At 31.9% G+C, this 12,810-nt stretch overlaps 1 protein-coding gene across 1 annotated transcript; it reads right to left on the bottom strand.

Moving 5' to 3' along the window:
• Positions 1-15: 15 nt before the first annotated feature.
• On the bottom strand, positions 16-10,127 carry LOC134229187 (uncharacterized transporter slc-17.2-like). The gene is made up of 11 exons (XM_062710890.1): positions 10,109-10,127; positions 9,685-9,972; positions 5,825-6,054; positions 5,437-5,524; positions 4,473-4,568; positions 4,157-4,287; positions 3,870-4,037; positions 1,831-1,963; positions 1,587-1,731; positions 475-565; positions 16-301 (listed from the first exon to the last, which is right to left on the bottom strand). The coding sequence occupies exons 1-11, from the start codon at positions 10,125-10,127 to the stop codon at positions 38-40; spliced, it is 1,653 nt and encodes a 550-aa protein (XP_062566874.1). The 3' UTR covers positions 16-37.
• Between the last annotated feature and the right edge of the window lie 2,683 nt (positions 10,128-12,810).

The following is a 12,810-nucleotide window of genomic DNA, read 5'->3' as shown; positions in this document are numbered from 1 at the left end:
TGAAATACAATGGATTCTTTACAACTGACCGACTTGCTTATACATTTCTTATATTTTCTTCGTTGTTTAATTTCGTCTTGTCTTTCGTAAAAAAGGCGTCAGTAATTTTTCCCTTTTCCATATATTCTGTGCTTGCGACAGTTGAAGAGATACTAGGTATGTTTTTCGTTCCTAACGCCTCCTCCATCTGAGTATACCAAGGCAGTTCATCGCTGCTACCAAAGAGACCGTAGATAATACCCCCAAAACAGTATACACAGGCCAGAGACAAAAACACATTCCTCCAGCTTTCATCAGAATCCTTAAAATCAGACATAAAATAATGCAAGTTTTAAAATCTCATAAAATGTACTGAAAAATAATCCATTTATTCATAATTTATTTCAGTTTAGAACTATAAGACTATGGGAAGAACTTTTCCCTACTAAACATTATCTGCTTTGATTTATAATTAATTAAGATATTTATGCTTACTTCTTTTATCAAGAGAGATGTTATCATGGGCGCGGTGATCTGTCCCAAAGCATTAATAGTAAAGGCCAGTCCAGAAAGCGATGAGGCAAATCTGGTGAAGGAAAAATAGGATAATTAAATCATTATGATAACATTTACTAAAAACAAAATCTCTCTTTGTTCCTAAATATTCCATTAGGAAACTTTATCTCTGTAGACCAACATTCTCTTCAAAAGTGATAAAGTATGAAATGTAATTAATTATTAAAGTTATCATTTAAATGCTAACGCAGTTGTATTAGAAGAGGAAAACAGCAAGGATAAAGGACTGAAATATTGCATCCATATTAGTACAATTATAACGATGTACATCTGTTCAAATCAAACTGTTATCTGGACATTTTTTCTTCGTTTTATAGGATAAGATGAATTCATAAGTCTGTAACTGAGACCAATATCGGATTGGGATCTGTTCATATAACACACAGCTGGTCACCGAATACAAAGTATATCAGATAAGTGTCAGTTTAATGTATGACGTCATTAACTCCTCCCAATTGCTGATAATACCTGAACAGTAGGTTTAGCGCTTTTCAAGAACGGAATTAAGTCTTAATTTACAAAAATTCCTTTGTCAATATTATTTTAAAAGAACGTCGCTGAACACATCGGTTGATTTACGAAGAATATTGTTTCTGCATGACAAAAAGAGACAACACTGAAATGACATCATTGTAAAATAAATTTTAATTTAGTTTGATTTAAAGGAAACATGATTTTCCCACAAAGTTTTAAATCTTAAATCGCTTTATATGCTTAAATTGCCAAACAACAATGTCTGTTGTTTGAATTTTAAGGCGTTTTTGATAAAAAAAAAAAAAAATTGAGATTTTTATGTCGATGTTTTCTCAATGCCGTACTTTTGCATACGTTTCTCAAGTCTTATATTGACAAAATAATTGAAATTACAATGCTTTCACTAAATCTTTGATAGATAAATGCTAAATTTAAAAAAAAAACGTGAAAAGTCCAATAATATATCTGCAAGTATAATTTTCATGATTTAGCTATGATTGAGCAAATTCTAGTTAAAAATGCAATTTAAAAAGAAGATTGTACCAGCTTTTTTTTACCTGGGTGCTAACTCTAGAGCGTTTGTATAGGAACCAGACATGGTGCCGCCAAGAGCCATAGTAGATATGGTCAACAGAAGAATGGCCATATCGCCTTGATTTACGTACTTAATGGAGAGGATGAATATTGCGCCTGTGAAGGATGCTGTATAGAGGAATAAAAATAAAATCTTAAATACGAAGCAACATTCGTCTTAAGATTCCATCAAAACTAGGAGATATTTTCTCAATCAGAAATACCTACAAAGACATTGAATGACCTTCCGCAAATTGGTCACTGACATTCGATTCCATTGTAGTATTTTATCAGCTATGAGTCCAATGGAAATAATGGATATGCTTCGTCCAAGAAAAGGAAGGGCTGACATCTTACCGTTCTGTTCAATAAAACAAGCGATTAACATTATACATTATATAATAAATATCTATCCTTATGTGGATATATCGGTATTTTACTTGAAAAAGACATTAATGGTAATTTAACAACCAAGCATAATAATGATAATCGTGATGACTTTAACTTTCATTTGTCAACTTCCCTTACTTTTATACTTCAATATGCCTTCATCACCTGCATACAGGAATTATATTTCTCCGTTGATTCGATACGCAAGAGGATGCTCTACGTATGGATAATTTCTCAAACGAGGTAACACTCAAGTTTATGAAACAAGAATATCAGCTGTTTCGTTTAAAGTTATCATTTCCTAAGTTCTATGGTCGATAAAATGACCTAGTCAGCAAATACAATATACATGTATCTTGAGTCAAATGCCGATAGATGTTTTTCATATTAATTGTTAGGCCTTTATTTCCACACCGAATTGTTGACGGATTTTCCTGTTATTTCCTTATCATGACAAGGAACACATGGCGGGTGTGACCGTTCGGGAGGGGATGCTCACTCCATGGCACCTGATCCCATCTTTGATGATTTGGAGGACCATGTTTGCTCTGCTCTAATTTTGTGTTGATTCATGGATTTTTGAGCTTGAATACTGTTTGTTATTGTCATTTATTTCTTTTCACTATATGATATTGTTATTACATTGACCCTGCACTATGGATTTCAATACCAATTGCTCAGAGTTTATTATATTAATGCCAACATTTTGTTTGAGGCTCAGAAGAATGTTGTTGCCGACAATGAATGTTCTGGGTGCCATTTTAATTGCCAATGGTAGGTAGAGATCACAAAGTTTACAGATTTCTCTTCCTTTATAGTGAGACATATGGAGATAACGAACAGGCTTCAAGATAGGAGCAGAGCAAACACGGACCTCCAAACATCAGAGGTGGAATCAGGTGCCATGGAGGAGTGAGCATCCTCTGCCGACGGTCACGCCCGCCGTATACTCCTTGTCATGACCGGGATAAAACGGAAAAATCCGTCGTCAATTCAGTGTATAAATAACGGACTAACAATTAGTATGAAAAACGTCAGTCAGAATATGAACTCAATGATAAATTGTATTTGCTGACAAGGTCATTGTGTCGACCAAAGAAATTACGAAATTATGACGACTTTAAACGAGACTGCTGAAATTTTTGCTTCATCAACTTGTTTGTTAATAATTTACCTCGTTTTAGAAATTGTTCACACGTAGAGCATGCTCTTGCGTATCGAATCAAATGAGATATATAAACTCCGTATGCAGGTGATGAAGATACATGTATATTGCTGCATAAGTAAGGGTATTTGTCGATAGAAAAGTTAAAGTCATCCAATTTATCATAGAGCTTGGTTGTTAGATTACCATTAACGTCTTTTTCAAGTAAAATATCCAAACATGAACAGATGAGTCAGACTCTGTTGCATCTATAATCTCAAACCCACCAGGATATATCGTATCGATATAAGAATGGAAATTACCATTGTTTATTGAAAATACGTCGTCGATATATTTAAATGTCGAGTTGAAGGCCACAGCAAGTATTTTCTTCTTTTCATAGATAAATGCTAAATTTACAATATAGACATAAGTTGGGTGAAATGCGTCAATCAGTTGCCGAAAAGAAGCAGTAAATGTTCCAAGGTATACGACAAACGAAAACAGATATATCTAAATGTCGAGTTGAAGGCCACAGCAAGTGTTTTCTTCTTTTCATAGAAAAATGCTAAATTTACAATATCGACATAAATTGGATGAAATGCGTCAATCAGTTGCCGAAAAGAAGCAGTAATGTTCCAAGGTATACGACAAACGAAAACAGATGATGATAAGTTACCCAGGTGAACACATAGACTACATCTAAGGAAATAAAGTTGTTCAAATAACATACATCACTAGTGTTTAACTTGTAGACATCATTCATATATTTTGGAAGGTATGAAAATACAGCTGTCATCCCATAGGCAACCGTAAGCATTGCAGTAATCATTGCCCAAACAGGCCCCGACTTCAGGATAAGTAGCCAAGGGGCTTTTATTTTGGTGTGCTCGCATCTACACTGGAAAACGTAAATTTACTATAGAAATTTGAAATCAGGATTAAAATCAAAGAATCCAAATAGATTATTTGCAAAAAGGGTTTTCTGTTCCTGTTATTTAGTACGGTTGTAATTGATACCTTTTCTTTAAAATTATCGTGTCTGTCCCCCACTATGTACGTTGTTTCCTGGACACTGATCCAGCGGTGAGAGGTCGGGGAGTCCGTCACAAATATAAGCCATACAATTAACCATAAAACAGTCACACCCCCTGCAGGAATCATGCAGAGAAATCAACATTAGCAGAGTTATTTTTCATTATAATCACTTTTATTTTTTTCCTCTAGAAATGATTTGTTTCTTGTTAGAATAAAATCAGTATTTCATAGTGATTGATAATTGATGTTTCTGAATAATTCTCATATAAGAAATTTACAGAAGAATTGGCCTACTCACCATAGGTGTAGAAAATAAATGGCCATCCACCATCTATAGGAATGGTGCAAAGGTACCCCGAACTCGCAAATGCAATAACCACTCCAAGATCCAATCCTGAAAAGTTCTCAGTGCAAATAATAAAATATCTTATAAAATCTGAATTCCTGAATATTTCTAGGTCTTGTGTTTTTTCTATTGATTTAGCATATGAGAAGTAATGAAGTACATTACATTTTCAAAAATGATGTGGTTGATAGATTGATTTTATGTTGTTTATCATCCTACTCGAGAAAATTTCACTCATGTATAGAGAAGTCACTATATGTCAGTAAAGAGCTTCAAATTTTGATCTTGAGACCATTAAATTGAGCAGTGAGGGGTCTTTATCGTGCCAACGTCTACCGTGACACGGGCCCTCGGTTTCTAAAGGTCTCATCGGAGGGACTTGCAACGTTTACTTCAAGGTGTTGAACAACTGGCAAAACAACAGTTGCTACCTATTTTTTATCGACTAAGGTCAGTCGAGGCCGAGATTTGAACACACAACCTTCCGAACACGGACAAAAATGTGTACATGATGTAAAGAGTATATACTCTTAAAGTAAAATATGGAAAATAGTGAGCAAATTTTGATTTGATTTGATTTTGAACATATTTTATTATGTAAGAATTACATAAACGGAGCACTTTAAGTTTATCTATACATGTAGTCCAGAAATTAATACTTTTTCAAAGCTATTGTATATACTGTATGACTTTCACCCACAATTAGACAGTGTAACCTAGAGTGTTAACGTACTAAGTTCTAGGTATCATACAACTTTCGACATATCATGAATAGTACATTGATTGACTTGTAAATAAAGTAATTTTTTATCGGGAATGCAATGGGTTGAAATTAATCAATAATTTCTGACTACTGGAAACCATTTTAAGAGAAATTATTTTCACTAAATGCTGATGCATACAAGCATGGACAAACCTGAGAATGTAAAGGCTAGAAGCTCACTGCGCTCAGACTTTGGTGACCACTCATCCCACAGCTGAGAAAACATAGGCAGGCATCCAGACTACAAGATATTTACAAAATACATCAACTTATTGTAATAAATGCTCGAATATTGATGAATAATCTTTATCAATATAAAAGAAAATTAACAAAGATGTCTAAAATCTATTATACATTAAAAAATTTGTAAGGGAGATTTGATGTACACGCTTAAATAACTAGTACCTATTTCTTAAGTTTTTTCTGTATTATCTATTACCCAATTCAGCTCTAAATAGCCCATTGCATTACCGAAGAATAAAATCAATCTGTAAAACAATCATTTATTACAGGAGAATCAAAATGATATTGCAATTCCTACCCCTAGAAATCCTTGTATCGCTCGAATTGTTATGAGCAAATAGGAGCTTGTTCGAGCAACACTTGGTGTCAATACTAGGAGAATTGAAGATAGCAGCATGTATATTGCCATTGGCCATTTGATTCCGAACCGCAGTGACACATGACCGGAAATGAAAGGAGAAACAAGCTGTCCATAAAAATACGCCGACAGGATTAGACTTTGGGTTGTTCTGTCCCAAAGTATATCGTGTGGAATCTAAAATGCAAAGAAGATATTATATGGATACATTATGTACACGTATTTGTATGTGACATTTATGAAATCCTCTTTTTCTTCCCACTACTTTATAATTATAAAATAAACAAAGTGTGTTTGTGAAACACTGATGTCTTCGTTTGGTAGCTAGGGGTAAAGTTTCTCTAATGCAAGTTCTAAATTGTTGGTATCCACAGGAAGGTCTTGTGACAAGGAATATAAAAGCTTTAACGCTAACTGTTCAAAAGTAATGGTTACGGTAAAAGTTTTTTTTTTTTTTAAAAAGTGGATCAAACTCTGAGGTCAAAAGGTTAAACATATTTTTATACCTATTGAAAGGTCTTGCCACAGTGAAGAAAAAAGTGAAAGATGAAGGCACCACATGTTCAAAAGTTATGGCCTAGGCGAAAGTTTGGAAATTTTTTGTAATATTGGGTAAAACTTCATGTCAAATGGTCGAAATTTAATGTACCTGTAGAAAAGCAGGGTTGAATGTTTTTTTGACACAAACACAAAGACAGACGGATGGACAGGGCAAAACTATAATGTAATCCCAATTAGAGAGCATAATTATGCCCATTACTTTAGAACTTTAACTAATGCTTATCCTAGTTTGTATATGATAAAAGCAACCTATTTTCTCCTCATAAATTTTGACACTTCTATTTTAAGTGAACATCCTGTATTTAGTTCCTGTTAAGTCTACTTTCACTGGTGTCAGAATAAATGAGGTTTTTGTATTACATTAAGTAATTTCATTGGATTCTATATTTCTTCCAGTTAATCTTTCTATTTTTTTTTTTAAATAAACTGTTTCTTCTTGTTATAGTGTATTAATTTGTTGTATTCTATTTCTTTCTTCATCCAAAATCAAACATGTATATCTTTGTCTTTTGGTTTTAGTGGTCATTTTTCTGTCAGGGGCATTTTTTTTCTTTATCGAAAACGGCGATAATAATTTCATACTTTACTTACTCTTAAACAGGCTCTTGACGCCCACCCTTTTTCAAAGTATTTTCAGAAATATCACTTTGATGTATTTACATTAATTTAATAAATTTTCCCTATCTACATTCATTTGCTTATAATAAGCACATAAAAAATTGAAGATAGAAAGTTTGGCTGAGTTTAGCTATAAATTCAGATGTACCATGCCTTCCTTTTGCCCTCGTGATTGATAACAGTCAAACACTTCAAAGATCCTAATCAAAAAGGGTTTATTTTCGCCATTCAAAAAGAAAAACCGAGATTTTAATTGAATAACTTTTCAACTTTTATTATAAAAGATGATTAAATTTAAAAGTTTAAAACGCAGAACAGTAGAAACCATCAAAAACAAAATATGACGCCATAAAAATGTTTGAAACGTAGAATAGCTAGCGTACTAACGAGGTTACTTTTATTTCTTTAGCGTGGTCCCTAGAGGACCAAGTTAAATAGTTAGGATTTTTTTCCCGACATAAAAGACTTCTCATTCGAAAAGTTAAATCTTTGCATATCCTTGTTTTGTACGGAAGAGCATTAAGGACCATCAAATTTTTTTTTAATTCGAAATAACGAATTGTCGAATTTTTTTTTACTTCATCTTATTTGCAGTTTCGAAATATGTCAATCCCACCGGCGAATTTAATTTGTTCTAACAATTTCTTTTAGTACATTATATGGAATAAAATCTGTTGAAAACAAATTTGTTGAATTCGTTAATAACGAATTCAAAAATTTGTTACATGAATAACGAACAAAATTCGTTCAAACGAATTCTAAGATTTGTTAAAGCAAAGCATATTCGTTTAAACAATTTCTAAATTTAGTTATAAGGAATATATTAATCTTATGTAATCAAATTCAACAATCAGGGCCAGTAAAAAATATTTATATGAAATCGATATATTGATTAATCGAAATCGTTTTACCGAATTTAATTTGCTATAACAAATTTTAAAAAAAAAGTCCTTTTAACGAATAGGATTCCTTAAAGTAAGTTTAAAATTCGCTATAAGAATTTTTTAAATTCGAGACAACGTTTTCATTAAATTTGTTTTAACAGACTTAATTCAATATAATGAATCATAAAAATTGATATAACGAAGTTAATTCGCTAAACGAAGTTTACGAAGTAAATTCGTTATATCAAATTCGACAACTCGTTGTATAGAATTCAAAAATATTTTGATACAATGAAGCGCATAGAAGTGGTAAAATTTTTCGTTTGGTTGGAACGTTCTGAGTCATGATTTGAACGTCAATTACAACATAATGACACGCCCATGTAATGTTTTAGGACACCCCATTCTTTGCGACAAGCAATATGAGTTACACTGAAATATTTTGAAAGTAGAAGAGAGAGTCGCTCCACTTCTGTAAAACACAAATTGCAACGAATATGTACATATTTTTGAACTTATCATGTCTATTGAAGTTACCACAACACATGTTTCGGTCGAACATATATATTTAGACCGTCAATTTCATTGGCTCTCTCTCTCTCTCTCTCTTTCTAAAGAAATGGGCGTGGCATAAGATGACAATAAACGTTCTAAAGATAGTCTCAAAACGTTCCATTCGAACGGAAAATTTTACCACTTCAATGCTCTCTCTCTCTCTCTCTCTCTCTCTCTCTCTCTCTCTCTCTATTTTTTTTACTAAATCGTCATTATTTATATCGTACATTAACCTTCACGTCATGTTACACAAAGAATTTAATAAAAGTATGTGTGTAGGGCATATAAAAAACATTTTTTTTTTTGTAATAACATACATTTTCAATTCTTGTTCTAATCAATTACATCCATTGCATTAATAATAACATTTAAATCATTTTTCAAAAAAACTTATCAATCTTGAAATCAAAGTCCAAAAAATATCATGGTGGATTATTAATCCTTAATTCATGCACATCAATATATACGTAGTAGTAAGAAAGGGATTGATGAAAATTCGCACTACAAGTATGATGAACATCAGAGAGCAGTTTATTTAAATTCATTTGGCCTCTATTTCTATACAAATGAAGTGTATATTACTTAAATTGAAAAAATGCTAGGTTTACATGTACGTGATGCAGCATCATTGCAACAGCCACTTCATTTTTAGAGTACACACTGGTAGAGTAAAAAAATATGTATTTCCGCGAATATTAACTCCGCGAATAAATTCCCCGCGGTATATTATATTATTCATTATATTGATATATTTTGTAAAATTACAGACAACTTATGCATTTAATGATAAAACTTCACTCTTTTTGACTACATCACTGGTTTATTCTATATATTTGCCCTTACGTGATACATTAACATTGAAGTAATTTTACAACTTACTTTTTTCCAACGCATATTCAATATTTCGAATATTTATTTTATTTGGTTTAGTTAGTTAGATGCTTTTATTTTAAAAATTCGCAAAAACTTATTGCTGGAACTGTTAACAATTTTTTCACCCTTCGTACTATAGTTTTTCTTTCGACTTACACTCAGGAATATTAAACACTAATAATATGGATATCATTGTACATAACTGACCGCAAAAGCCTTTGATAACTTTAAACAACGAATATTTCGAAGTTTGACGGCGGTTAAATTCGGTTTGACAATCAAGAATCAACCGTATATACTGATAAACATCACTTACCTCGTTAATGGACATTTCACCATTCTCTGAGTGTGTATGTGGAACACTTGTGTTGTCTTTTGCTCCTTTACACATACACACCAACGCAAAGCTGATGCAGTTCCGGTGCATAATCTGAGTGATCATTCCAAACAAAGCCAAATATGCAACGCGCCATCGCCAAGAACCCAGCCTGCGGAAAAAGGTCTCTTCGCGGTGTTCCTTCTTTTCGTTTATTGATATTTGGCCACATCTACAACTTTTGATTGCATGATACTGTTCCAAATTCACCGTAGAAAGGTCTAAAATAGAAAAATCCCTTTATAAAAATGTAGAAAAATTTATTCTGGTTTCTTTACGATTCAGTGATGTAAAGATGTTTGTCATTCGTTCTGACAATAATACTTTTATTTTGATATTGAAAAATAAAATAATTACCCTGAGGTTTGGCTTTCATTTCATAAATATATTTCCAACGGAATATAAAAGCCATTAGAAATACGAGTGTCCTGTCTTATTTGTATAAAATAAATACTGATAGGCATGACAAAAAATTCTTTTATATTGTGTCCTATGAACTTCCGGAAGTCTGAGGTCACGAAATGATTACTTAATAGGGGTTCAGTGAAGAATAGAGCCATCAATTACTGGAATCACCTTTCTGGACTACCTTCATGTTCTAGCCCTAATGCATAGGTATAATAACGTGAGGGTATTTGTTTCATAACCTGTTATATATATGTTTTTTTAATATAATATGTTTTTTTAATTATTGAAATTCTGTCAATTTTTTAATTTAAAAAAGGTTTGGTGATCTTTAAATCGTCTACAATAGGTATAGTAATGCTTATACAATGAATTTAACTTGTGAGTTTATTTCACTTTAATCTTCATCATCAAATAAAGTACTTTACAAAAACAAATCATAAATTCTTTTACTAAAAAGATTTAATGAAATGTAAATGTTTAATCTCATTTGGTGAATTAAGAATTTTTTAAAAGATTTAACTTCTCTAAACATGCTGCACACACGCATATGACTTCTGTGCAAGACATGGTTTTAGATTAGGAAAAATGTGTTTAAATAAATTCATAGTATAGTAAATTTACACATACATGTGTATGCAAGAGGTAGTCTAGACCACTCACATATCTGTTTTAATAACGCATGGTTCTGAGATGAGAGATCAACTATGTGGTCCCACTAATTAATGAGGCATGATTAACAGCTACCGTTAGTATATTGTTTGTCAACAACAATAATCCATTATGTTTGTTAAGTAAGAGCGACAAAGTAATGTCCATAAGCATCAGTGCATGTTTTCAAGGTTGATTATCAAACTTATTATTGTACAAATATAAGGTCAAAACATTTGGTAGACCTACAAGAAACTAACTTCTAAAAGTTTTTGTAACTGAAACACTTCATAATTTTTTTTTTCAAAAAAGGCAACGTACGATAGTCTTTATCTTTATTGGGACATATTTCATTGTAGAGTAATTCGAATACTATTTTTAAAAAAGAAACAATAATGAATCGATTCACAGATAAAAATTTCTCGCATAGCAAACATTAAAATTTGTCCTACATTTCTTTGCAAAGCAATTTTAAGAACTTGTGTATGTTATGTCCTCTTTCATGTTCTAATATATTTGGGTGGTCTTTCAAAATACTTAACATTTGAGGGATTTTTTGGCAATATACAAAGTAAGTTATGATGTGCACATTAACCCATAACTAATAAAACAGGAAAATTATAATATTAAACAAGTGATCTCTTAGATTTACTTGACATTGTCTGTATCATTAAAATGCCAACTTGATAAATGTGGGTGAAGTTTTCTGTTGTCTTGGTGACCTCTGTGTCTTTTGTCTCATTGGGATAAATAGCGGTTATGGCACTTAATTAACCTACTTTTGAAATTAATAATTTGATTTTTTATTTTGCTAAAAAGAAAAAAAAATTGAAAACCTGGTAAGGTGTAGACTGTTTATTAGTAAAACTGATCAAGTCTTTTGTATAATTCTAAATGTTGAGGATGTAAATCGTTGAATTAATGAATTTTTACGTTCCTGTTGAAGAGTACTGTTAAATATAAGTAGACAGTCAAAGTTCCCACTTGTCATTTTAATAATACACTGAAATCATCAAACTTCCAACCCTGTACAAACTTGTACGGTAATGTAGAGAATCTGTTCCATCTGTTCTAGATATCTAGGACTGAAAAAAAAGTTCAATTTGCCTTTAGGTCCTTAGTATTGCAGAAAACGGTAATTTCCGCTTGTTCTAGTTATATGCACTTTTCTCTGAAAAAATACGGAAACATAAAAGAAATTATAAATGTCGTTAGGAATTATGTATCATCTGACAGTATTATTTTGTATAGCAAACGTTTCAATTATTATGACACTGCATTCACGATTTCTATATTCAGATGCTAAGAATGATGTTAGATGAACCCAAATGATACACTATTACAGCACAATAACATGACATTTATAGTATAATTCATGAGTTCTGTAACACACTGAAACACAAACTAGATACATGTTTATTTCATATCTTATTTGTTCTTAGAAAGCTTGATTTCTATTTATCAAATTTACTTAAATTAAAAATAATTAAACCCTTATGTTTGCATTAGCATTGTAAATCTAAGAAAATTTTCATACATGCATTATCAAATGTTATCCAGTTTATTGGATATTTTAACATTTCTTACTTTCTGATTTTACGCATTGTGATGGGGTTATCTATTAAAATTAAGACGTAATTTAGCGAAGCTTGCATTGCAACTCAAAGTAAAATCAAAAAAAGAAAATGTTACAATAAACACAGTAAGTAACTTTTAAATTACCAAGATATAACTCAAGAAGTAGATACAGTTTACTATTAAAACAACACTGGAGGAATCGGACGCCATGGAAGAGTAAGCATCGCTTGTCGATCAGTGTCGCGTTATATTAGGTCAGCCTTGTTTTAAGGTCAAATCCACCTTGTGTTCTTTGTCATATTCGAGCAAATCGAGAAAAAAAACCGTGTACAATTCAGTGAGTACATAATGAGTCATCATTCAGATTTTATTTGTTGACATGGTAAATATAATGCATATTTGGAAAGAAGAACATGAATGCTTGT

The sequence above is a fragment of the Saccostrea cucullata genome, unplaced genomic scaffold, assembly GCF_032062105.1.
Source record: "Saccostrea cucullata isolate Sc308-1 unplaced genomic scaffold, CSIRO_AGI_Scuc_v1 ctg285, whole genome shotgun sequence".
Taxonomy (NCBI): Eukaryota; Metazoa; Mollusca; class Bivalvia; order Ostreida; family Ostreidae; genus Saccostrea; species Saccostrea cuccullata.
This window is presented reverse-complemented; position numbering and strand designations above follow the sequence as displayed.

Bases quoted from the DNA above. Each gene is read 5' to 3' on its own strand.
- LOC134229187 (XM_062710890.1), bottom strand. The intron at 4,569-5,436 runs GTTTGTCCATGC...AGAACTTTTCAG, and splicing joins TCTAGCCTTTACATTCTCAG to GATTGGATCTTGGAGTGGTT. The intron at 4,038-4,156 runs GTATCAATTACA...TACGTTTTCCAG, and splicing joins ACGATAATTTTAAAGAAAAG to TGTAGATGCGAGCACACCAA.